The 25,366-nt window shown below is 34.7% G+C and overlaps 1 protein-coding gene across 2 annotated transcripts; it reads left to right on the top strand.

The window, feature by feature from the left end:
• Positions 1-1,506: 1,506 nt before the first annotated feature.
• On the top strand, positions 1,507-25,361 carry LOC137385811 (zinc finger and BTB domain-containing protein 41-like). Of its 2 annotated transcripts, none has more exons than XM_068072374.1 (12): positions 1,507-1,564; positions 6,026-6,236; positions 8,122-8,370; positions 10,053-10,259; positions 12,461-12,552; positions 13,972-14,040; positions 15,218-15,307; positions 16,014-16,180; positions 17,609-17,870; positions 20,163-20,282; positions 22,704-22,957; positions 24,748-25,361. In XM_068072374.1, the coding sequence occupies exons 2-12, from the start codon at positions 6,038-6,040 to the stop codon at positions 24,833-24,835; spliced, it is 1,797 nt and encodes a 598-aa protein (XP_067928475.1). In that variant the 5' UTR covers positions 1,507-1,564; positions 6,026-6,037; the 3' UTR covers positions 24,836-25,361. The 2 variants fall into 2 exon arrangements, with proteins under 2 accessions (XP_067928475.1, XP_067928477.1); XM_068072376.1 differs by having other exon boundaries at positions 20,163-20,286; positions 22,708-22,957.
• Positions 25,362-25,366: the final 5 nt, after the last annotated feature.

Below are 25,366 nucleotides of genomic sequence, written 5' to 3'. Positions count from 1 at the left end.
GGTTAAATAAATTTGGGCAAAACTATATAGAGCCTTTATATCAATAATATCATCATTTTTCTAATTTTATTACTGAAGAGTGTGGCACACGGCGAACTAATTCACACGCTAGTATGCTGGAAGTCTAATGTGCAGTGAGTAATCAGCAGGTGTGTTAATAAAGCACAGAGTGTAATTATCTACGTGTTAGAGTTTTGATCTACCATCTTAAATGTTGTTAATTTTACACCTGCCTGGCAATCTTATATCTCAACCTGCAACTGTGACTCCGGATGGATGAAGGGACAGTCAGACACAGCTTTTAATATAGTAAAGGTTTTACGCCTAAATACTAGAAAATAATTACATAGTTTTTGTGAATTGAACAAATCTAAAGCATCTTTTAATTACGATTTTGTTTTCGTGTCTTTTCGTGTTTTCGTGTGCTGTTATTTTTTGCAGATTACAAGTAATTAATATCTGTTTAAGTTATTAAATTAAAGCTATCCGAGAAGTGCCTTTTTTTAGATTTGCTGAGGAGGCTTTTCTCCAAAAAGCTGCAATCAGGAAACAATTTAGCAACTTTAGCTCATTTGTATTTCAAACCACAATCTTATTTTATGAAGGTTTTGGAACATTCTTTTGGCTGAATTGTAATCATTTATTTTTTACCATTTCCTCTTTACAATTGCAGTAATGTTAAAATCTTATACACGCTTAACACGTTAACATTTTAAAGTGAGACAGAAATTTTGCATGCATAAATGAATACATAATTTTGTTTTGTTCTATGAATAGTTATAGGCCTAATGTTGTGTGTATAAAACTATATGTTTTCAAAACGCTATAAAATTTTACTAACATGACAAATGAAAAAAGCTACAAAGATTATCTTCTAAACTTTCTGTTAAGTTACTTTCTCATCATTTGCTCTATTTCAGCTATATCAAAGACAAGTTACTTGAATTGACATTGAAAAATCCGATATTTGGAGTGTGACTGGTCTGTAGAATGTTTTCTGCTCTTCGCTATTATTAGATTAGCTAATTTCAAAAGTTTTGTAGTTTTATGAAAACAAGTTAATGCTCATTTGATGAACTTGTTGTTTTACATTGCAACTCCGCAGCGGTAGGAACAAAATTCATGAAGGCTATTTATGATTTACATCTGGCAACTACCAGATTGTGCCTTCAATTTTAGCTGGAGGGCTCATTATCAGTTAGCTTTGTAAAATACATGTGGTTTAAAATTTATATCAATAATAAACAAATATTTAATACAATATGCAAGCATGATGCCTACTACGTAATAAGATCTGAAAGTGCTTTGATGTTGTTTTAGGGATTGGCTTCCCTATTCTAAGTAGACAACTCTAAGTAGACACAATTTGATTTTACGGAAGCTTTGAAGCCTCAGTGCTTATCACATATCCGCATTTCAGTTTGTTTAACGACCCTTCGACCCCCTTCGACAGCCAATACGATTCATGGTAATACTGAACGCCATCTTACCGCTTGTTCTTGGTAGAGCGTTCAATACTATCACTAGTTGTGCGTAAACATATTATATCTAGCTTTTCCCTTTCGTGAGTTTTCATTTTGAACAATATATTTTATGAGCTGTTTGATGAAAGTTAGCACTTAATTTTATAGGGGATTTCTAAAAAATATACTTAATATTAGATTTCTACTCTGTGGAATGTAATAGGTTCAACAAAATGGGTTTTGTCAGGACGTTGTAGTAGGACTAAAATCATGCGTAATTTATTTTTGGCGCTTGCACGTTGAGTTACTATTGTGAGTGCTATTAATTGCTAAGCGCAAACCTTCTCAATGAGTGAATTATCATCAGCGATCTGTTAAAATGGTTGTTGTCCCGAATATTTGTCATATCCCAATTATGATTGACAGTAAGCCTTATTTCTACTAAGCAACAAAACATCGATGCAATCGCATCAGCATTCAACCCATTTTAACAACATTACTGATAAAAAGCAAAAAAGATTCACTACAGGTGCTGTATTTATAAAAAAAAACCTGTTAGCATTACAACAAAAGAGATACAGACCTGTTGCGTGCACGTGATAACATTGCTGCAGAAGGTTACGTAAAATACCTACTAGGCCAAGGTGTTAAAAATAAGTAGGCAATCACACCATTCTGAGCAATACTATTTATTTTAAGTAAAAGGTATTATTCGCTTCTGGTGCTGTATTTTTAGAGAATAACGGCTAGCATTACGACAAACACCTTCAAATCTCTTACGGCCACTTGAACGATTGGGTGACAGTGCTGCTGAAAATTATGTAGAATTACGTGTATTGTAGCCTAATACAATGTGAACAGTGACAAATGCATATGGTTGAGCAAAGATATATATATATATATATTCTAAGTAAAATCTTATGAGACAGCATATATCAATACCTCTGCTGACATTTCTTTGTCTAGCAGACCATAATAGACTGTAATAATTGTGTCGTTTTACTGCAAACTATTTTATTATATAAGGCCTACTTGTAGTTTCATAAAATCAAGTAAATATGGGCTTAAAGCGTTTTGATAACTAGTTGTTTAAAACAGCTTTCAGCTTTAAAACAGTTTTTCTTTAGTCAAATAAAAGACACAACTATGATTGTACTTGAACAATGGGGTGCTACTCAGAATGGATTTGTGGAATTCTTTCGCTCTGTGGGTACTATATCTTTTGCTTTCACTCCACCCCATGCATATCACAAAAGGCAATATGTACCGAAGCAATCTAGCATAACTTTCAAGTTGATCCAAAAGATGAGTCAAAATAAAAGTTGCAAAAACCCGTTCAAATTTCTTTAATAGTGAGCCCAACTATTGCTGCCACCCTTACAAGTTATAACTTCAATTACTACAAACCTTTACAAAAGTCTTGTTCTAGTTTTGATAAATAATGCAACTGGCCATCACATTGTCTTCCTATATATCATGAATTATTTTTTGAATTATTCTTAACAGTGATTTACATACTGTGTATGATTAGCAAGCTGCCAAAGTGAAAGCCAATATTTAAACATTAGCTTTAAAAAGGTTGTCCATTCTTTCGCGAAATTTTAATTTGCAGAATTAGCAAAGTAAATTCGTTTCAGAGGGATGTACTATTCAAAATCATTTTACTGGGACAAGTTATTTTGGCTGATTTGGTCAAGGGGTCTATGAATACAGTCAAATAGATTAGTTATTTTAAATGGAGAAAAGTTAGATTTTTTAAAGAGTTTTGTGTGGATGCTAATTTTAGTGATAGAAGTTTCACAAATATCAGATCAAATCTGATAAACTGCTATATGAATTTTGCTATATAACATACATTCAATGTGAAAGCCATGAAATCCTATATTTTAGCTCATTTTGGCATCATCAGTCACTAGATTTACCTAATTCAAACATTCTAACATCAAATTATTCTCGAGAGAAACTCTCTTGATATATTGGTTATTTCTCCAAACACAGAATGAAAACCTTCCAATGTCATAGAGCAGTAATTCAGTACCAATATGGTACTAAAACTTTAATGTTGAATTAAAAAATTATTTTATTGTCAAAATTGTTTTGTTTCTGAATGCTTGTGTAATCGTAGATTCTTGATTGTTCACACCTTGCCTTTAACGGCAAAAGTTATCTTATAACAGCGGCAAACTTTGTTTGTCATGCAGTGTAGATAACTTTGCTTTAATCAAAAATACTTTTCTCTCAAAACAGTTTGTCTTTGTTTGGTATGTGTGTGCATGAACAGTACCACAGATTAACAACAAACGTGAAGTCTTATCGTTATAGTTATTTAACTGACTGGCTATTCCAGGCTGACTGGAATATAACAGGCTATAACTGGCTGACCATCTAAATGACTTAATGCTATCAGCAATGCATTATTATAGTTTTTTTTCTGTTGCTTGAGGATATTGAAAAACTTTTTGATGATAACATAAATTATAGGTGTCATTCCATCTAATTCTTCATTTATGCAATGCTAAGAATTTGTTTATTATACAAACTCAAACTCAAGTCTCATAGTTAAATACCAGATATATTTTTGTCTTTATTGAACTTATTTAAATATTGCAAAAATAATGCATGCAATATTTCCAATTTAAAATATGACTATCCCTCAATTTTCCATGTTTTTAATTAACTAAATACAGAATATTGTATACTCAGAAATCAAAATGTGTAGTTTTCAACATTTCAACATTCCACAAAAAGCATTATACAGAGTTTAGACATGAAGAGGCTATTCTAAAATTGTTTTAACATAAATCTAAGCACGAAGAACTTGTTAGGCCCACTGTATAAAGTTGTTATATTTCTCATGTCACATCTTTTTAAAAAGCCCAACTTTGTGTTATTGCAAATAAATACCTCAAACAGGCGCATGCTTTGTCGATGTCAACTCTAGATTTCTCACTGCTTGTCGTAATTTAATGACTGTTAATTGATGCTATTTTATTTTTATAGCTATGCATTGTATTTCTATAGATATACAAACTTGGTTTAATAATTATGTTACTGTATGCGAATGGTATACACTGTTTTAAAGACTGACAGCCCGATATTATACTCATGTATTCATATTTGTAAAGATCCGTAGCAGAAGTTGAAAACACTAGGCGACTGGCAGCTTTGCCTCATTGTCTCTCACCAATGGCATCTACACAGATATACTTATTTTAAAATTCTTTATTATTTTAATTCACGAATTTGGTTCACAAGTGTTATAAACTGAAGCCTGTTAATGCTGTTACTCCCAAGTCAATGATCGTCAACTTCAGCTTTTGTAATTATTGTTCTGGTGTTAAATATGTCTAGCTATCAAAAAGACTAGATACAATCCACACAACTCTTACCTGCAGTCGTTTAGTTAGATGGCTCTGTTTGTGCTTGATTAAGAGTGAAACTGAAAATGTTGTACATAAACTGTATCTTTAATCTGATAGACAGCTTAACAGTCACGAATTGCTAGTAAATATATGTTATATTGTTGTGCTCATATCTATGCCTGAAGCTCTCGATGTTGAGTAGCCCTATCTCAGTTGGTTGTTGTGTAGTAACTTTATTGTAGCAGTAAATTCTAGGGCTAGTACCTTTCTCTTCTGTGAGATGCTAGCTACTATTGAAATTAATTGTGAATTCTTTAGGTTTCTAGGGCTCAAAACGTACGAAAAAAATAACTTTCCAACCCTACCAAAATTAGTTCTTGTCTAATCACCGCTTAGAATTCAACTGTGTTTTGATAAGCTCTATTCTGCATTACTCTTTGTAAGAAAAACATGTCTTCAACTTGATTGACATATAAAACTAGCTGTGCTACCTGGCGTTGCCCGGGTAATAAAAAAGGCTTTGGTCAGAAAATTGATTTGTATTTAACATATAACAACATTTGCCATTCTAACTTTTAAACTTCATACCATGAGGAAAATGTTTCGTGCAGGTCAAATAAATTAAAAAAAATAAAACGACTATAAAAAGGTTTAGATGTAAATGTGAAATACTTAGCAAGTAATAGCTAAATTAAGTCGGTTTTGCTACAATTACAATAAAAGATAGTTCGGTAATGATACAATTAATATTAACTGAGAAAACAAAATAAAAATCCTGAATATGTAGAATTAATAATTATAATTCTTGCATAGAAATGTGTGTGTATAAAGAAGGTTACTGTTCCACCAGAAGCTATCTATCAAAACTTAGAATACAGAGACAATATAATTTTCCGCGCGAGAAGAATTGGCCTTGACCCTATGGCTTAATAATCTTTGGAAGTATGGTTTAATGTGGATTCTGTATGCACCCTCAACTTGTTGTAGATAGACTTAGACCTCAGTAGCATTGGCATCCTTACATTATTATAATATTTTGATAACGACTGTTTTGGTTTCTTATTTTCGAGGTTTCCCAAAAGTTTCCGTGATTCAAAGCTCATTGGAATTAATTTAGAGTTTGCATTAACTTTTGTCGATCATTTAGTATTGAGGCTTTGTTCCTGCATTATATTGAATTAATAAATCTTGGCTCTCTAGCTCTTCGGTAAAATGGAGGATCTGGTTAGTAAGACAACGGAGCTCGCTAGTCTGGTGAGCTCTCTTCAGCAGCAAGGTGGAGACACGTCTGATCTCTCCAGTATTGTTGCGCAGTTGGAGGCTGCTGTTGCTAGGAGATCTCTACAGCCGGCTGCTTCTCAGCTGCTGCCTGTTACCAAAACTGAACCAACTGACTCTTCTGGGCCGCAAGGTGAACGTTACAATTGAATTTTATTGTAGAACATTAATGTGTGACATCAATAATTTTGCGCAATGTCAAACTGAAGTATGACATGCTTGACTAAGGAAAGGCGTATTTTTTCAAATGCTATGTGAAAATGCTAGGCGCATTTTAAATAGGTCAGACCATTGCGTTTTGAAAACTGCTAATAGTTGAAAATTGTAAACCATCTGCTTAAAGGTTGACTTGCAACAAAATTCACATTACAGTTATTTGGTATCATAAGATTCACCATGTCTTACTCTGTTGTACTGTAGGTGCAAAATATATGGGAATGCGATTACAAGCTTTTAAAAGCAAAAAAATGAACATTTAATCGCAGCCACTCGAGGCCACCGTAGTTTGGATTCGCTTTTCAAAACGGCTCAAATGGAACGTAGTTGTTACAGGATGGTTTCTGTTTACACTTTCATGCAACCTCATTCGCCGAAATATATTCACAAATATACTTCACGCATTCAATAAAACCATGTCTTTCGTTTTTACGCGTCTGTTTTATCGTCATTGTAATGCTGTCACTTTTAGCACTGATATCTTATAACTTACCGTAAAAAATCGTTAAACTTTTTAACCTTAGGTCGAAGGAGTACATATCATTGTCTGATAATCGTGACGAACCTGTTGGTCACCTGTGATAATCGAAAAGTGCTGCAAAAATTTTTTGCGAAGTATTGGGTCACATGCTCAAAGAACGACTTTACGATTGAATAATGCCGAAACAAAACTGTAAAATAGCGAGCATCTATATTTGATTCGGGGTCTTTGGTAAAACCCGAAGTGTTTGTTATAAACTAGTGCTACGATAAGTTTTATATTGAGCTTTTTATTGGCCTTTCAATTCACGTGAGAACATCGCGTGACAAGACGATAACCAAACTGTAATGAATACGTCTGAGAAATAAAGAAATTCCAATCTACGGCGGCTTTTCGTTTTTGAGCTTTTAAGAGCTTGTAATCACCTTTCCACATATACATCTTGTTCTTGTGGTTAATTTCTAAATTGCAAGCTATTATAAATCGTATCTAGCAATATTGTGCCATGCTTGCTCGTCTTATTGCTATGGTAGATTTTGGTTCTGGGAGTTCACAGTTTTTTTTTTCAAGCATCTTTAGTGAATGATACACTTCAATAAATGACTCAAATTATTAATTGGAAAATGCAGTCAAACCTCTATGTATAATTGTAAAACAAATTTTACAACATTCCCTGTGAAATTCCAATAAATGTTTGACTCTGGATCCAAAATAATTTTTACCACACAAAGTTTGAAGTTTCTCAAACAATACAGTTTTATATGTAAAGAATTTGAAGGTTAAAATTGGAAAAAAAGATAAAAATATAAAACAAAAAGCAATAAAATTGAGTTCAAATATTGCACCGGTTTGAAGTCAAACCGGTGCAATTTTTGTAGGTTTTGTAGTTGTAATTTTTGTAGGTCAAACCGGGGATTTTGTAGGTTTTTGGGTTGTGGAACATATAAACGGCTTATAGTGTATTCTTATAAGACTATTTGCTGCAACATTTGACAGTTTAAACACGGAACATTGCTTGGAATATATTAAATTATATTTGTGTGAAGGCTTGACTGCGGCTGCTTTTGTTTTAAAATGTAGAGTAAGCCTGTCCGTCACCTTGCCAGTGACAATTGAAGTCGCCATCTTAGTAACACCAAATTGTTTTACTTTTAGTTTCAAATAATTTCAATTTCGTATTTCTATTCGCAGCAATTTGAATCCTTACCTCTTCCCTCATTGTCAGCCTTTACTTATTGTTCTTCATTTGCTACCATGTAACTTGTGATACTTATAACATAGGAGTTATCTGCTCATGAATAAAATTCATTGTTTCTGGTAGAGAATCTTCCTGTCGTATCTGGTGAATATATACGAGTTGAAGTTGAGCGCCTGCCGCAAGGATCTTTGAGGCAACTCTCAGCCGAGCAGTTGGATCAACAAGAAGTTGAAAAAGAACCACTTTATCGAAAGCCTCAGACCAAAACCGTTTCAAAGGCGAGGCCTAGGCGGAAAGCTAGAAAGAAGAAAAACATAGAGGAAAGTGTATCAGATAGTGGTGACGACCTCAATGATGACTTGGCAAATTTCAGTATGTAATATAATAGATATATTTGCTTGAAATTTGTCAGTGCAGTATCAATGATTATAGGCGCGCCGTGCTCTTTCAGGTCTTTGGTCTCCTGTTTAGCACATTTACATCAATGATAATTCCTAGTAGAGCATTTAATATGTGAGTAGGAGATATCAGTGACATGCTTATGTTACTCCCGACATTCCTAATGTATTGTATAGCTATTTAAATTCTGAGAATTAATAGTGTTTCAAGAACACAATGTGTGGATCAGGAAATCGTTATAGAAGTTTATAAATGACTGTAGAGTCTGGCCTTGAGAAAATTCACTGATTTGTGTTTCTGCAATTTCCAACTAGTAGTGTATTTTTCACCTAATGCAAATGCTGCGATTACTTGCTAGCTTATATATACATTACTAGCTGTGGTAGCGGGCGTTGCCCGGGTGTTAAAAATCAGCTTATAAACAATGAGAAGTAATGAGAGTTGCCTACCACTTGCTATTAGCCTAGCACATTATCAATGGAAAATTTGAGTAAGCTTACTAATAGGAGTTACCAGCTTCTCTAGGGCGTTAAGCAATCACCCGTGCGTCGTGACCTAAAGCGGTAGAGTATTTGCTTCCATATAGCGACATATATTGCTTGGTGAAACTATCAAGCTTGTGTAGCTAACTTAGTAAGGCGTTGGACTAGCGAATGGGCGAGTCCAAGATCAAATCTTGTGCGATACGGATTCATTATTTTAATAGCTTTAGCTGGACACATACAGTATAAACAAACCTTGAGAAATGTATAGATATAAGATATATGGTCAGTAAAAATCAACTGGCTTGTGGAAGTATTCGTGGTAGACTTGTGGTTTTATCTCGTCTGTCTATTAGTACAGTATAGAACTCGCTAAAGCTCTGATCATGTATCTATACATATACACATGGACATCTTAATAACTCACAGGATATTGAAGAGTAAGTTCAACTTATTTATATTATTTTACTTGTAATATTTAAATTGATTAGAGTCCTTACTATTTCTCAAATCTATGATGGAAACTTTTTGGATTTGTCATATTTAGTAATATTTTTGTTAATTTTTAGTCATAAATACAAATACTTGCAAAAATTGATTGCTCAGAATAGACTTGCTGGTATTCCTAATATGATTAACAGAAACTCACTATAGGAGGGTTTAGGCTGTGTGACGCCGAGTTGAATCCTTGTTTATATAGTCAACTTTGGTAAGCTTTAAAGGTTGACTTGCTACAAAATTCACATTACAGTTATTTGGTATCACAAGATTCACCATGTCTTACTCTGTTGTAGGTGCAAAATATGTGGGAATGCGATTACAAGCTCTTAAAAGCTCAAAAATGAACAGTTAATCGCAGCCATCACGAAAACGCCATAGATTGGAATCTCTTTCCAAAACAGCTCAAAAATAAGACGTAGCTGACGTAACTGTTCGTTTTTGAACTTTCAAGAGCTTGTAATCACATTTCCACGTATTTGGCACCTACAACACAACAAAGTAAGACATTGTGAATCTTTTGGTATCAAATAACTGTAATGTGAATTTTGTTGCAAGTCAACCTTTAAGGTGAACAGCAACAAGTTTAATGCGTGTAACTAGCTGTTACTATACATATATATGCTCTATTCATTTGTACCAAAGACATTGACATTTAATCCTCCAACATTTCAGTACTATATGAGGCCAAAGTTGCTTCACCAATCTCTGCTGACATTGTTGCTGATGAAGAGATAGATGATGACAATGAGGATTATACACCCGAGGAGCTGACCAAAAAGAGAATACAATCTCTAAGAGGTGCTGGCTATTCTTTGGCTTTCAGCGGCTCATGCAAGCTGTGCGAAGTACAAAAGAAATTGGAATCTCAGAATGTCGAAGGTGAGTGTCGTGTCAATGAGTGAGATGTCGAGTTATCTAAATGGGATTGAAGAGACTACTAACATTGAAGTTGGTTGTTTCGAGCCATTGTATAGAAATAAGTTGCTACTTTGCGAGTAGAGAACCATTCCAAGTGTTTTTGGAGGTAGCTAGTTAGTGTTAATTCTTAGAATCTTGACAGCCGGTCTTCTGGCCTGCGTAGCGTGTGTAAGGAGCTCTGACTAATGGTATTCCGACATCTACATGGCTCTGTTTAAAAATGCTATTTCTAAGCAACAGTGTGAAGCCATCAAATTAATTCTTTCATAGGGCGTTAGACCGGAAATCTTATTTCCATTTTCAACTGCTTTCAAATAGCCTTATCTTCTTCCTTGGTTATAATAACTTCTTTACCGAGATGATATCTCGAAAAAATTTGATACGACTCATATGTTGGTATGTGATAGATGATTGCGATGCAGATGAAGAATTATATGATACTAATTATAATTTTGGAGATTGTTTTGAGTCAGAAAACAATGATGCACATGTGTTCGATGAATATGATGCTACTGCAAAAATTTTCAGAATTTGTTAAAATCGTACAAATCTTTATGGTTTTAGCCCGAAGAGCTGTGAAACAATTTCTTTAATATTTGATGACATCTGCTGTGTGTCTTTAGACTTTTTTATTGGCTTTTCACCAAATACCATAGCATTATGGTCATAACTAGATATATTTGATAAAAGTTGTAAGACCTATCGTTTGACAACTTACCCATGGATACCGACACACATCAGCAAGGATGATCAGGCTTTACAGTGTTAAACTTTTGAAAGTGTTGATCAGATTTCACACAGTGTCATTGAAGGCCATTCTTGTTATTTGCTCCAACCATAAATCCATCTCGGCTTCGCGGAATTCTATGCTCAAAATTTTTCTTTAATAATGTAACTTTTAGTGATTGACCTGCATAATCACCCGGCATTGCTTGGACACACTGTCTGTATCTGAGGGTTTTACATGTATTTTCTCCAAGTTTGTTTTCTACTTTACAATATAATGGTAAAATTACGAAAGCCTGCAGCAAAGATACTCTGTGTCCTTGATGTTTGGATGTAACTGTCATACTATTCGCTCCATTTAATTGGTTTATTGTGGCATGTATGTTTGCAGGCTAGCAATTAATTGGTCTGCTGTAGTATGTACTTATGCAGGGCGGTATTTATTTATGCTGTCAAAAGTTTTTTGTTAATTCGTTTGTTAAATATATTATCTATAAACATGTTGTTTACGACTACTGGTATTTTATATGCTGAATGTTCATGATATTATAAGCTGTGCTTAAAATGGTCTTTTTAACACAAAAAAACCATCTATGTTAAATTTTGAGAATAACATTGATGATTGTAAAACTGTATAAAGCGGACCAAGATGTTATATACCTTTCAGTGATCATATAAACCAGCTATCGTAGAGACAAATGTTTAAAAAGGATGCTGGGAAAATTCTAAGCATAAATCTCAAAACTTTAACTGCTAAAAATCAATGCGTAAAAATATCTTGATGAAAATATTTTGATTCTCTGCCCAAAAAGATTTCATAATGAAGTCACAATATTTTGGATTAGATGTATGGAACTCAGACTACTGCATGAACTAATTATGGATATGGATGGGGGTAATTTGCACTAAATGCCTCCAACTGAATACATGACCAAACAACCGTTTTAATTTACGATAATTTGCTCACAATTACATTGATTAGTTGTACATCACCTCCTTGCTGTTAGACCTGTTGAGGTAGTTTATTCCTTAGTTAAAGAGAATGATTGTTACATGAGCGAATTGTTCCTAATTCACATTGCTTGGCAAAACGTAATGACCGAGGCCACCTAAGCAGTTGCTGTTTCCATTGTACAACCACCTAAATGGGAACATTAACGTTTCCATTGTACAACCACCTAAATGGGAACGTTAACGTTTCCATTGTACAACCACCTAAATGGGAACGTTAACGTTTCCATTGTACAACCACCTAAATGGGAACATTAACGTTTCCATTGTACAACCACCTAAATGGGAACATTCACGTTTCCACTGTACAACCACCTAAATGTGAGCATTAATGTTTTCATTATACTATCACCTAAATGTGAACATCGGGCTGAGCATTGTGTTATTGTTTGTCAGAATGCATTTCAAGACTGAGCTTATTTTAGGCACATTGGCACATCTCACCGAGTCTGCTCTCACTGGAGAGGACAAATTACCGGTCTTCAACAACCTTACAATATTTGCTAATCATCTAAAGGTATTGCATGACTATTCTTCGCATGTGTGAATGCAGTTTTATTTGTATTCTCTCATTTGATTTAAGTTATATCGCTTCTACAAAACGTCTTATTTCAATTATGTTTCACTGCGAAGTAGTCTAGTGAGACAGTAATTACACACAATGTGCTGATAAATTTGACTGTTTCTTATGCCTTAGTCTGTTTGATCAAATTTTTTTTTGGATCAGCATTAGTGGCATCCCGCATCAGTTACACGTGTTCAGCCAGTAACGAAGGTGTGACAAGAGAGAATTTTACTAACTTTATGCTACAATAACTTTCTCAAGATTTTAGTTATTAAACAAATTATAGATTTACCTCTCTCAGCCTTTACTTTTGTGCGTTGGTACTTTCAACTTTTACTGTTGCCTGTGAAATGGTCATAAGTCTGAATGTCGCAAAATCTAAAAATGAACTCTTTGTTTAGTTTTAGTGCAGTTACCATAAAAGTTGCTCATGCGCTGGTCTCGTAATATCAAATAAGTTTGGTATTTGCTGACATTCAGACTGTTGCATTAGTGATACCATATTAATTGTATTAATAGACAACATTATGTAATAGGCTGAAATTATTAGTAATGCTTAATCGACAAAGTAGGTGGAATGACAACGCCACTTTGATTGTATTTTTGGTAAAATATTTTTTCTTAACATTTATAAGACTATCATAAACATGGTTGTACAAAAGTCTTGGCCATCAGAAACTGATGTGGTAACATTTTATCGTCTAAAACATTAAATTATAGCTAGTTGACCGCATGGTGTGTTACACAACTATAACAACAATGCTGTTTGTCATGACGTATGAATTTGACAACATGGGTTGACTTAACCGTGTTGTCACCCCATCAGTTAAGTTAAAAGAGATTCCAGACTACAGCATTTTCGTGATGGCTGCGATTAACTGTTTGTTTTTAATAAGAGCTTGTAATCAAATTTCCACATATTTTGTATCCTACCTACAACACAGCAGAGTTAAGACACGGTGAACCTTTTAATACTGAATAACTGTTATGTGAATTTTGTTGCAAGTAAACCTTTGAACTTAGCACCACTGGCGGCTAATCACCAACTAGAGGCAAAGTAGTTTGCAAATTTAGACTGTGCACCTCAAAATGCGGAGAACAATATTTGCTATAAACATTGCTGAACCTGTAGCTGAGAATGCATGGATTCTGTTTATTCTCTTATATTTCACATTTTGTATGAAGACTGCTTTGTAGCAATTTTTTCAAACATTGCTTTCAAATGAGCTTTTTTATCAACATACTAATTTTATAAATTTGTGATCCATGGCATGGTTTAAGCTTTATATGCGAGCATACATGATGTCTTTCTGAGTTCTCAATGTCCTGAAGTATTAGGATACGTTGATGTCTAGCTCTTTTTGTATGCAGAAGACACACATGTTCAGCATAGTTGGCAGAACTGATTTAGAGGTCAAGGAGACTGCTGCTCCCAGACAGGTTTGTAAATTCATCTCCCATCTTTGTCAAGTCACCAAGCGTTCATAGATTATACTTTTTATAAAACCCTCGTTTGATTATTTACGATGAACATTGGTAGATTATACATTGCGACTATTTGACTATATACACTAGTAGGTCATACATTGCCTTTCACAGTAGATGCTCCTATAACGTAATCCTCCTACAACGTGAATTCCATATAATGTAAATAATCTATGTAGAGTTGCTTCGTACTACTTATAGGTACTGATGTTATATGGAATTTTCTACTTCGATATTTTAGTTTTCTACTTTGAAAATTCCATATAACATCAGTCGATGCAAGTTGCCAATTGCAAGTTGAATAATGAGAGTATCGTAGTTAGCCTCAAAAGCATCACTTTCACCTTGTCGCACTTGGGTGAGAAAATGATGTATAGTGTATAAGGTTATTTCTACTATAATACATACTAGATGTAGATTGTAGTACCATGACAGTCTAGCTTGCCAGTAAAGCAAAGAGAATATGCAGTTGCAAAATTATGCAGAAAAATGTATAGGCGATCTATTGGTGCAGGCGTTAGATTGTCGGTATACTAAACAGATTGTTACGGATTGTAGTCTTGTGGAAAGCTATTTTTCCTTTTAACGTCGAACACTGGTGACGGATAGAGGATGGACAGACAGACACGCTCTGACTGTAGTAAAGATATATTTTTGTGTTTTATTTTAGACAAAGTGTTTACGTTATTTATTCCGTTGCAGCATGGACCTTGCTAACTAAACGAAAGTGAAAAAAAATTGATTTAAATTGACAATGAAGGTGTGTGCTTCCTTGACTTAAAATTACTAGAATCACAGACCTTAGACCAAGTGATTCAAAAAAGGCAAAGTTGTTCACGCAAACCCATAATACCACAGTTACTGTACCATACTTAAATTAAAAAGTCAAGTCCTGTTTTTATTTGAATGGCCGAAGGGGTGAGTTTGGGACGATTTTGGAACGGATTACCCAATTTACATGCATTTTACTGTTTTTATAACGTAAATGTAAACGTTTTCGGAACATATTTGCGTTGTAGAAGTGACTTATGCATTGTTCTTATAATTATCTACGTGTATGAGGCTCTAAAGTAAGTTTGAATGCACCAACATTCTTTTTTGATTCCTAGTTAAAATGAAATATTGATTTTAGGATGAAGGAGCTCAACCAACTCCTGACGCGACAGAGCTGCCAGAAAATTCAACATCACCTAAAGCCGCAAATTCTTCCACGGCACCACCTGTATGTCTGTACAAGCTGTTAGTCAGATATATTGTGATAGTAGTAGTTGTGTTTATCCTAATTTAGGAAGCATTTATCTAGAGTTAAATTTGAAGCCATTATGTAAAAAAAAGACTGACAATTAAACTGAAGGCTAAAATTTGACTCCTATACCATATTCCTTGCAATCACTCCCGGTTTATCCTCATTAAACTGCATTTATATAACAGAGCGTGATATGAGAGGAAAAACAACTCCAGTGCTGTTGAACATTGTTTCATTAGCATCTCTTTAGTGTATTTCTATAAAAATGCAATCAGCTATAGTTGTAAATCAGGGTTACTAACTAAATGTACAGCAGACGCTTCTACAGCGTAAAGAATTTGTTTCTGAAACGTTTACGTTATAGGGAGTTTACGTTATACAAACAGTAAAATACATGTAAATTGCCTCATCCATTCTGGGATTTTCCCAAACTCACCCCTTTAAGGCTAACTGTGTGATCATCGCAAATCAAATAGAAGTTGAGAACTTTTACCCACTTGTCACTTTGCGTTATAAAAATATTTTACGCAGTAGAAAGTAAAAACTTCACATAAATTCTTTACATTATGTGGAATTTACGTTATAGGAGGTTTATGTTATAGGAGCATCTACTGTATATATGTGCTCTGCTCTTGGTGTAAAATTTATGCTTAGTGGTTTTGTACATAGTGCCCTTTTGCAGGCAATGTTTATGGCGTGTCCGCTCTGTGAAAAGAGGTATAATTTCCACGGTACTGCCAAGTCCTGTTATGATCAGTGTGTTTCTCACATGCATCGTAAGCATGGAGAGGCTCTTCCAAACCATGTCACTCTCTACAACTGTCCAGATTGCCATTTCCAGACATTAAGGTTTGGTGAACTTTATTGCCATTACTTACAATTGCTTTTGTTATTTATTGTCTCTTTTTAAAGTTAAAAATGCGATTTATTCACAATTTTCATTTAATTGTATAACAGGTTAAATGAGATTGTTTCTGCGCGCATAATCTTATCTTCCGATTAAGCTCTTAGCTGTACGTTGCTCGCTTTGTATTTGTGACAATAAGCCATTCTGGAAAAGATTAATAGAGGACCAGCTATAAAGATATAGCAGATAAACATGGTTGCACATTTTATATACACGTGGGTATCCCTCTTATTTTTATGCACGACTAAAATGTCTTGCGTAAAAGTAGGCGATGGTATAGAACAGTGTATAGTCATGCCTCGACATATGGGCTTACTGCCCTCTGAGACCGGGCCTGTATGTCGATTAATTTTGTATGTCAATGTCTCAAGGCACTATTTCCTATATAAAATAACTAAGTACAAATTAATCTGTTCTAATTACTATGAGAAAAAAAAACACACAGAACCAAATATTACGGTGAACAAATGTGTTTTTAACTGTTGTAATTTAGTACCTACACTAACAACGTAACAAATACTTGGTTGTTAAAATCCGCAATAAAATATATCATTACTATGTACACTGCTGTAAGTTTTTACCTTCGAGACAGATGTAGTGGCTAATAGTGGTCTGATAGAGGCTTGACATCAGCGTGTTACGGTACACTAATCGTTTGTGAAGCTACGGAACAAAAACTTTTAATTTAGTGTAAATGAATTTAGCTTGACATATATACACACACGAAGCTAAGTTTTAATCTTTTACTAAACTCACTTTGATTTTTATCGCCTCCATTTTTTTATAATCTTTTTCAAGTTTGGCGCTTTGTGCTGTTCACTTTAACTTTTAGCCAACCTTCTAAAAATTGTTTTCAAGCTGATTTGAAAAGAAAGATTTAGTGAGAATATTCTCGAAAGCGGCCTCGCGTTCTTGGCCGTATAGTGGCCATCGAAAGCTGGCTCGCGTTCTTGGCCGTATAGTGGCCATCGAAAGCTGGCTCGCGTTCTTGGCCGTATAGTGGCCATCGAAAGCTGGCTCGTATGCTCGTATCTCAAAAGATTGTTCGTATCTCAAGGAAAAAACTTGCTTGAAATGCTGCTCCCCAAAAGATTCTCTTATTTGTTGAGGCACTCGTATGTCGAGGTATGACTGTATATTTGAAGTGTTTATAAAAACATGAATCAGATCGCAAAACTTGGACTCATTTTGATTTTGACTTTATTTCATCAGCCTGTGCCGCCAAAAGAAGATCAGGCTGTGTGAAAAAAAACTCACGGTTATTGGTACACAAGTGTGAGTCGATGCTATAAAGAATATGCATCTTTTTGGTGCATCAGTTGCCATCAGCTAAGTATTAGTTCTGACTCTAGCCTTTTCTTATCTGACAGGAAACGTGACTTGTCGAGGCACAAATACGTTGTCCACACAGACCACGAGTCTCGAGGTGAGCCTCGGGGTGTGCCCTGTGAGATCTGTGGCAAATGTGTCCTACCAACGAGCATGATATTCCACATGGCCGCTGTACATGGCTCAGATGATGTGCCTGCTCAGGTCAAAGCCAGAACTGCCAAAGTTCCTTGCCATGTCTGCGGGAAGGAGTTTCGTGGAGAAGTTAACTTGCAACGTCACATTAAATGTGTGCATAGCAAGGTGTGCACTTTTGTCAATCCTGTATCGAGTAGTTAAATACTATCCTACCTATTGAGTATGTCATTGCATAAATATTAAATTGCATAGGTGAAACATTGTGGCAGTATTTTTACAGTAATTAGAAAATGTCATGTACTTTGCCGTAATCCAAATTCTAAAATGTTTGCATGCGCTGTGTCAGAACATTGTGTAAGATCAATTCTCGGATTTTACTTGGTGACAAAAGTAGCCATCAAACAAAGTAAAAACGCGGCATATGAAGTTAATTCATTGTGAGATTTTTTCATGTTAAAATCATCGTGTGTTAGGACAAATATTCCATAAGAATACCATATATTATATACCATATATTATATACCATATAGTATTATATATTATAGTAGAGATAACCTTATACACTATGCGTCATTTTCTCACCCAAGTGCGGCAAGGTGAAAGTGATCCTGGCCATAATCAAAATACCGGTATTTTACAAACTAATACAGATACAGATATTATTTACGTATCTGTATTAGTATCTGTATAGCGAATGACAAAATTTTAAGCTTAGAACCTTTACTCTTCATACATTTATTTAATTATGCGATCGCTGTAACACTGAACTGAGCGAGTTTTAACTAACCTTGAAGGTGGAAGGTCAAATTTCCCCCAACATGCTGTAGATTTTTAACTGCTTCAGTATTTTACATGTGCTATATACTCCATCATAAATACATGTAAGACTCAAAGGGCATAATCAAAATACCGGTATTTTACAAACTAATACAGATACGGAAATATTATTTACGTAACTACATATGGGTGCTCGTTGTTATCACTGGCATTTCTATTCGGATTTCCTCAACTGGAAAATTATTATTATATATTATATGCCATATATTATATACTGTATATTATACATGTATATTATATATTTCGTATAATGTCTTCCATCGCGAAAAATCCTAATGATGAATACCACAAGTAATTAAGCATTACAATAGCATTTAATCAAATGCAAAATGTAAAACTAACTAAACAGCTAATTGTAAAAAGCTGAATTAATAGAGTAATAAGGATCAATACAAAGAGATTTTATTCTTTGCTCTGGAGACATGAAAACAGAAGTGTGTATCCCACAATGTGTAGGTTCAAAGCTAGAAGTGGTGATAGAATTACTATTCCAAGACAGATTAGATGAAGTCTAAACTATCTTGATTTATATATTTTTACCATTTGTTTTTAATTTTTACCTGCTTTATCGCTTTTGTTTATAGAATTAATTGCATTAACACTTTCGCTTTTGGGTGGCACGTAGTACGGCTCGGCTAAACTACGTCTATGGCCAAGAGCCGCATGATGCTGCTTCTTACAAAACTTTTCTGATAAGTGAGTAATTAATTAATTAGAATATCATGTCTGTACTTGAACGAGAAGAAACAATTTTCTGTATGCGTTGAGACAACAGAAAGTGTATTTACAACCCATCCTCAGCGTAGTTTTGTTTTACAAAGACTTTATATTTTATCACAGTTTCTTAGCAATGATCAGTCGTGTCAGACATATTACAACTACGAAGGTTTCACTAACTTTAGATCTATGGACTTTGAGTTATTTTTATTAAACAATACTACTGAGAGTTATTTTTATTTTTTGCAGTAATAGTGATAATAATGCCATAAGCTGCAATAATATCGATAAATCGTCTGATTTGGACGAGCTCACAATCACAGCAAAAACGGGCGAAAAAGTGTCAGAGTGCATTTTTATGTCATCAGCTGATGTAAAATTTGATGGTGACTAATTTGGTATCAAAGTATTTTTATAGACCGTGTGGTTCAAATGTTATGGCGTTTTATAACGCGCCCTTGTCAAATATTAGGTTTTGCCGAATATGTAATTATGTCTCGATAAAGAACTTATTGTGGTAGCGAAAAGTTAAGAAACTTGGGAAGCCATATGTTGGAAATTATTTCAGGTGTAAAATTAAATATTTGTTCAAAGTTAACATCATGTTGGAAAATTCGTTTGTTAAAAACATGGTAAGCAGAGGTTTGATATTGTATGAGATTTATTTGCAAAGGTAGCAATCGAATACTGTTCTTCACAGTCTGTTTGGTTCTCTTATGCTTCTTGATAGTATTCCCAGTGAATTAGTACTTTGACATATATTGTGTGGTTTAATGTCTGTGCCGCAGGCATATATTGTGTGGTTTAATGTCTGTGCTGCAGGCATATATTGTGTGGTTTAATGTCTAAGCCGCAGGCATATATTGTGTGGTTTAATGTCTATGCTGCAAGGTTTACTTACAGATAAAGGAGCAACTGTGCCACCTCTGTAGCCAGAGTTTCTTTGCTAAGAGAGAACTACAGCTGCACATGTTTGCCAACCACAAAATTAATATCTCCAACATGAAGGTCTTTAAGTGTCCGGTAGGTATAGTCATCTGTCTGTAGAAACCTCATTTAGCTTATGGATGTTCAAAGGAGCAGCAGGCCAAAAATACTTATCACTGAGCCAAATTTGAGTTTGTTCCTTTGATTTCCTGTGAATAGCTTTCTTTAAAGGTTGACTTGCAACAAAATTCACATTACAGTTATTTGGTATTAAAAGATTCACCATGTCTTACTCTGCTTTGTTGTAGGTGCAAAATATGTGGAAATGTGATTACAAGCTCTTAAAAGCTCAAAAACGAACAGTTTATAGCAGCCATCACGAAAACGCTTTAGATTGGAATTCCTTTCCAAAATGGCTCAAATGGGAAGTAGTTGAACACGATGGCTTCTGTTTACACTTTCATGCAACCACATTCATCGAAATATTTTTTCAAATATACTTCACGCATTTAATAAAACCGTGTCTGTTGCCCTTACACGTTTATTTCACCATTGTAATGCTGTCACTTTGAGCACTGATATCTAAAAACCTACCGAAAAAATTCGTTTAATTTTTTAACCTTAGCTCGAAGGAATGCATATTATCCCCCTGATAGAGATGACGAACCTGTTGGTCACCTGTGATAGTTGAAAATGCTGCAGAAATTGTTCGCGCTATTTGGCAGGAAGTATGGGTCACATGATCAGATTACGACTAGATGATTAGACTAAGCCGAAACAAAACTGACATAGCGAGCATCTATATTTGATACAGGCTTTCCGGTAGAACCCGAAGTGTTTGTTATAAGCTAGTGCTACGAGACATTTTATATTGAGCCTTTTATTGGCCTTTAATTTCACAAACAATAACGACAATGTTGGAGTACGTCGTCGAAATAAAGAGATTCCTATCTATGGCATTTTCGCGATGGCTGCGATTAACTGTTCGTTTTTGAGCTTTTAAGAGCTTGTAATCGCATTTCCACATATTTTGCACCTACAACACAGCAGAGTAAGACGTGGTGAATCTTTTGACACCAAATAACTGTAATGGGAATTTTGTTGCAAGTCAACTTTTAGGGTGTGAGAAGTCTAGCTTATTGGTAGGTTGTCACAAACACGGTGTCACTTGGTGACTGTGAGCCTATGGTTGTTATGCTAGTCTGTGTATTGGCCATAGAGAAACTACTTAGATGAAACTACAAAACTACAGAAATTGTTAAACCTCTGTTTGAATGTCATGGCGCTGTAATTTTCAGCCATTCCTCTATTATAGTGGCGTTTCATTAGAGGTGATGTTTAAATAAAAGGGCTGCTCAAATAGAGGTTTAACGGTATATGACACACTGATTGAAATATAAAGGTGCTGCTCAAATAGAGGTTTAACGGTATATGACACACTGATTGAAATATAAAGGTGCTGCTCAAATAGAGGTTTAACGGTATATGACACACTAATTGAAATATAAAGGGTCTGCTCAAATAGAGGTTTAACGGTATATGACACACTAATTGAAATATAAAGGTGCTGCTCAAATAGAGGTTTAACGGTATATGACACACTAATTGAAATATAAAGGTGCTGCTCAAATAGAGGTTTAACGGTATATGACACACTAATTGAAATATGTGCTAAGTTAGTTCAGATGATATCCTTCATTTTTTCGTGACGCCATTTTGTCATTGTCTGTCATCTTTATGGACAACTTTTATCATAAAAACACGAAGCTTCTGCAATTAATTATTGCAAACAATGCTTTTGTTTGCAAATTTTTTATTTTAGTATCAAAACAACACCGAAAAATACTGTTAATAAAAAAAATGACGATCGTTTTCTACAAAGATGGCGGCTTTTTGTGGACGAGCGCATGTGCTAACAGGGTGATGATGTCAAAAAAAACGATGGATTGTCTGAGTGATCATACGCTTTTAAATTGTTTGTTACAATTATTCAGTATCTGCGCACCAAATGGTAGGCCAACAACTCCTTGAATAGCGATGATCTCAGTAATTCATATGTGCTGGGCTAAAATGATTCCTGCTTGTCTGAAGTAATTTTTCACCATTAGTCGAGCAATAACACACCACTTATTCAGTTTTAGAAATCTTTGCTCCTACTATTCTCCATTTATCTGTATGATTATATGACAATTTCAGCTTCTATTAGGTTAACTGGTGAATCATTCCTAAACCATACAGGCTCTTTATTATTATTGGCTATTTCGTAGTAATTGTTATGGATCCACATGAGAATCGATAAAATGGCGCCTTGAAAGGTACCTTTTTTCAGAGCTACAACTTTTTTTGCCAAATTTTGTCGCAACTGTTTTCTTTCCCCAAGTTATGCAGTCTAAACAGTCTAAACCTAGATTGAGAAGACAACTTGAAATCCTTTGCCAACTCTTTTTGTCCTGTACTTTTTGTCTTTTTGTCCTCTGTTAGTTATTGTGTTGATGTCTGTATGAGTATTCGTTGCAGGAAGAAGGATGTACATATGAGACCCTGGCGAGGCGACACTTGCACATTCACAGCTCAGTGCACACAGTTACAAAGGACTTCACCTGTGAGCACTGTGGCAAGGCATTCAAGAGCAAACCAGCACTCTCACAGCATCTTCGCATCATGCACACCAAAGATGTTCACTATCGATGTCCTAAGTGCACCTTCACCAGTCACGCCAAGCAGTATGTACAGAGACACATGGTCATCCATTCGGACACCAAGAAACATAAGTGAGTGAAATCATTCTATTGCCAAGTTAGTTTGTCAGGGCATCAGTGTGTAAGACTAACTGGATGGGGAAGTAACAAAAGAAAATAAGTATGTAGTACTTAGTCAAGTAAAGAAAATTTAAATGCATAACTTTTTATTGGTAAAAGATAAGATATCTGTCCCTATAATGGGATAAAAACTTAAATGTCGCTGTATAGGATATGTGGCTATTTAGATTGACACACTTATGCTAGTGATATTCCAAGTACTGTGAGGTGTGAAACGGTGTTCTCCCTCAAGTATGACTATTGTTACGGGTTAGTTGATGCCAAATTAAATTCATAAAATGGATATTATTCAATAAACAATCGAATTACAACAGTTCATCGTGCGTGTTTAGCATACATGTACATGAATTAAGGTTATTGTTGAAAAAATTTTCTAGGTTACATCAGAGCTTTTTTGGAGGGTTATTTCAATTGATTGTTTACTCTCTTGAGTCCTAGGCCACTTATGTTCAAAGTATGCGTAAAATCTCACAAAAAGCTATCTGTCCTGGTATTATTTAACCATGGATGGCAATGCTATTTCATTAGACTTCACTTTTGTTGATCATTGAATGATTACATGTAAACTGTTTCTGAACATACAACACAGCAGAGTAAGACATGGCGAATCTTTTGATACCAAATAACTGTAATGTGAATTTTGTTGCAAGTAAACGTTTAAGGTTAATAACATCAGAAGCCACACCAATCTTAGTTTTGACAAAACTACCCTCAGAATGTCTATCTACGATGAAATTCAGAGTGAACCTACGCAAACACTGTTTTAGATCTACGTGTATATTGTATCTTAATCACATCTTCACCACGTAATATGATTTATATGGTTTTAAATTTTTATTTTATGTATTTTTCAGTCAGCATCATTTTTTTACGAGCATATATACAAACACTTTCATTTCTCTTACTGAGTCAAATACACACACACACTTACTTAAGAGATACATATGCAGCTCAAGTTATTAGACCAGGTTTTTAATCGTTCAGCGTGAGCTGACAGCGACACTACTAACTTGTTCATTTTATTTCCCAATTTTAGTACATCTGGGGGTGTGTAGTCTGGCCTCATCGACATTTGCCATATATAGTCTAGGCTTCCTTGTCACTTACTATACGTAGTCAAGGTCTCCTTGACACTTACCATACGTAGTCAAGGTCTCCTTGACACCATACGTAGTCTAGGCCTCTTCGACACTTACCATGTGTAGTCTAGGTCTCCTTGTCACTTACCATACGTAGTCTAGGTCTCCTTGTCACTTACTATACGTAGTCTAGGTCTCCTTGTCACTTACCATACGTAGTCTAGGTCTCCTTGACACTTACTATACGTAGTCTAGGTCTCCTTGACACTTACCTACGTAGCCAGGACTTCTTTTAGACTTGAGACTTCTTTGAGACTTTTTGCTTGTCTCAATTGACATATATAACGGTTGCTCATAGATCTTATTGAAACCAAGCAAACTCATAGTATTTTTGAGGACTCGCATATCTGGCATGATTGTTTGTTGGATGTTTTTTGAGAATGCTATCATGGCTTCCTATCGCAGCCAGTGGCTGTAGATGTCCATGATTTTCTTGAACTTTGATTCTCAGTCAAAAAGGCAAGAGTTTGCTTATTTTGAAAATATTAGCTGAGATCAAAGTTAAATCTCTTTATATACACATTAGATCTTTTTAGTTTTTTTCTCAATTTTTTCAAACACAAAAATGTATTGTACATTTTCACTGGATAACTACTTTTTTAGATGTGACTTTGAGTCCTGCACGTATGCCACCCATTTCATTGAGAATTTAACGAAACATAAGCGTAAACACAGGCTAGGCAAAGAGTAAGCTCCGCAAGGTATGTGAGATGTTGGTCTGTTTACTACTTTTGTTGTCATTGCCAATTCCTTTTTATATTAGTTTGTTATTGTCTGTCATTCTATATTGTTTTACAAGATCATTTTTGACATAAATTTTTGGCCATATTCATTTTGTCTCCGCTCTTATATACGTTAAACATACGAATGTTTTACATTATGTTTTACTTGTAGAGTTATCAGTGAGTTATTTCTATGTATATTTTTATGTAATCTCATATTTTTTCTATCTCTAAGTTCTGTGAATTGATTAATACTTAATGAGCTTTCACTGTAATAAACTTTGCTCATTCAGCAATATTTTTATGAAGATTTCAGCGGTTGATCTATTTCTTTTTGATGTATCAGAGCTATTAAAAGTAGATTTACATGCCTATTATCAATTGAACATGGTTTATAAGCTATATTTTGCCTTCTAAATCATTTGGACTTGTTGTTTGAAGGTTCTTATCATTTTGTGTTGAAATTCTTATATTATTAAAAACACAGCTTATCCACTTTA

The sequence above is a fragment of the Watersipora subatra genome, chromosome 1, assembly GCF_963576615.1.
Source record: "Watersipora subatra chromosome 1, tzWatSuba1.1, whole genome shotgun sequence".
Classification (NCBI taxonomy): Eukaryota; Metazoa; Bryozoa; class Gymnolaemata; order Cheilostomatida; family Watersiporidae; genus Watersipora; species Watersipora subatra.
Note: the sequence above shows the minus strand (reverse complement) of the source record. Positions and strands in the feature narration are given on the sequence as shown.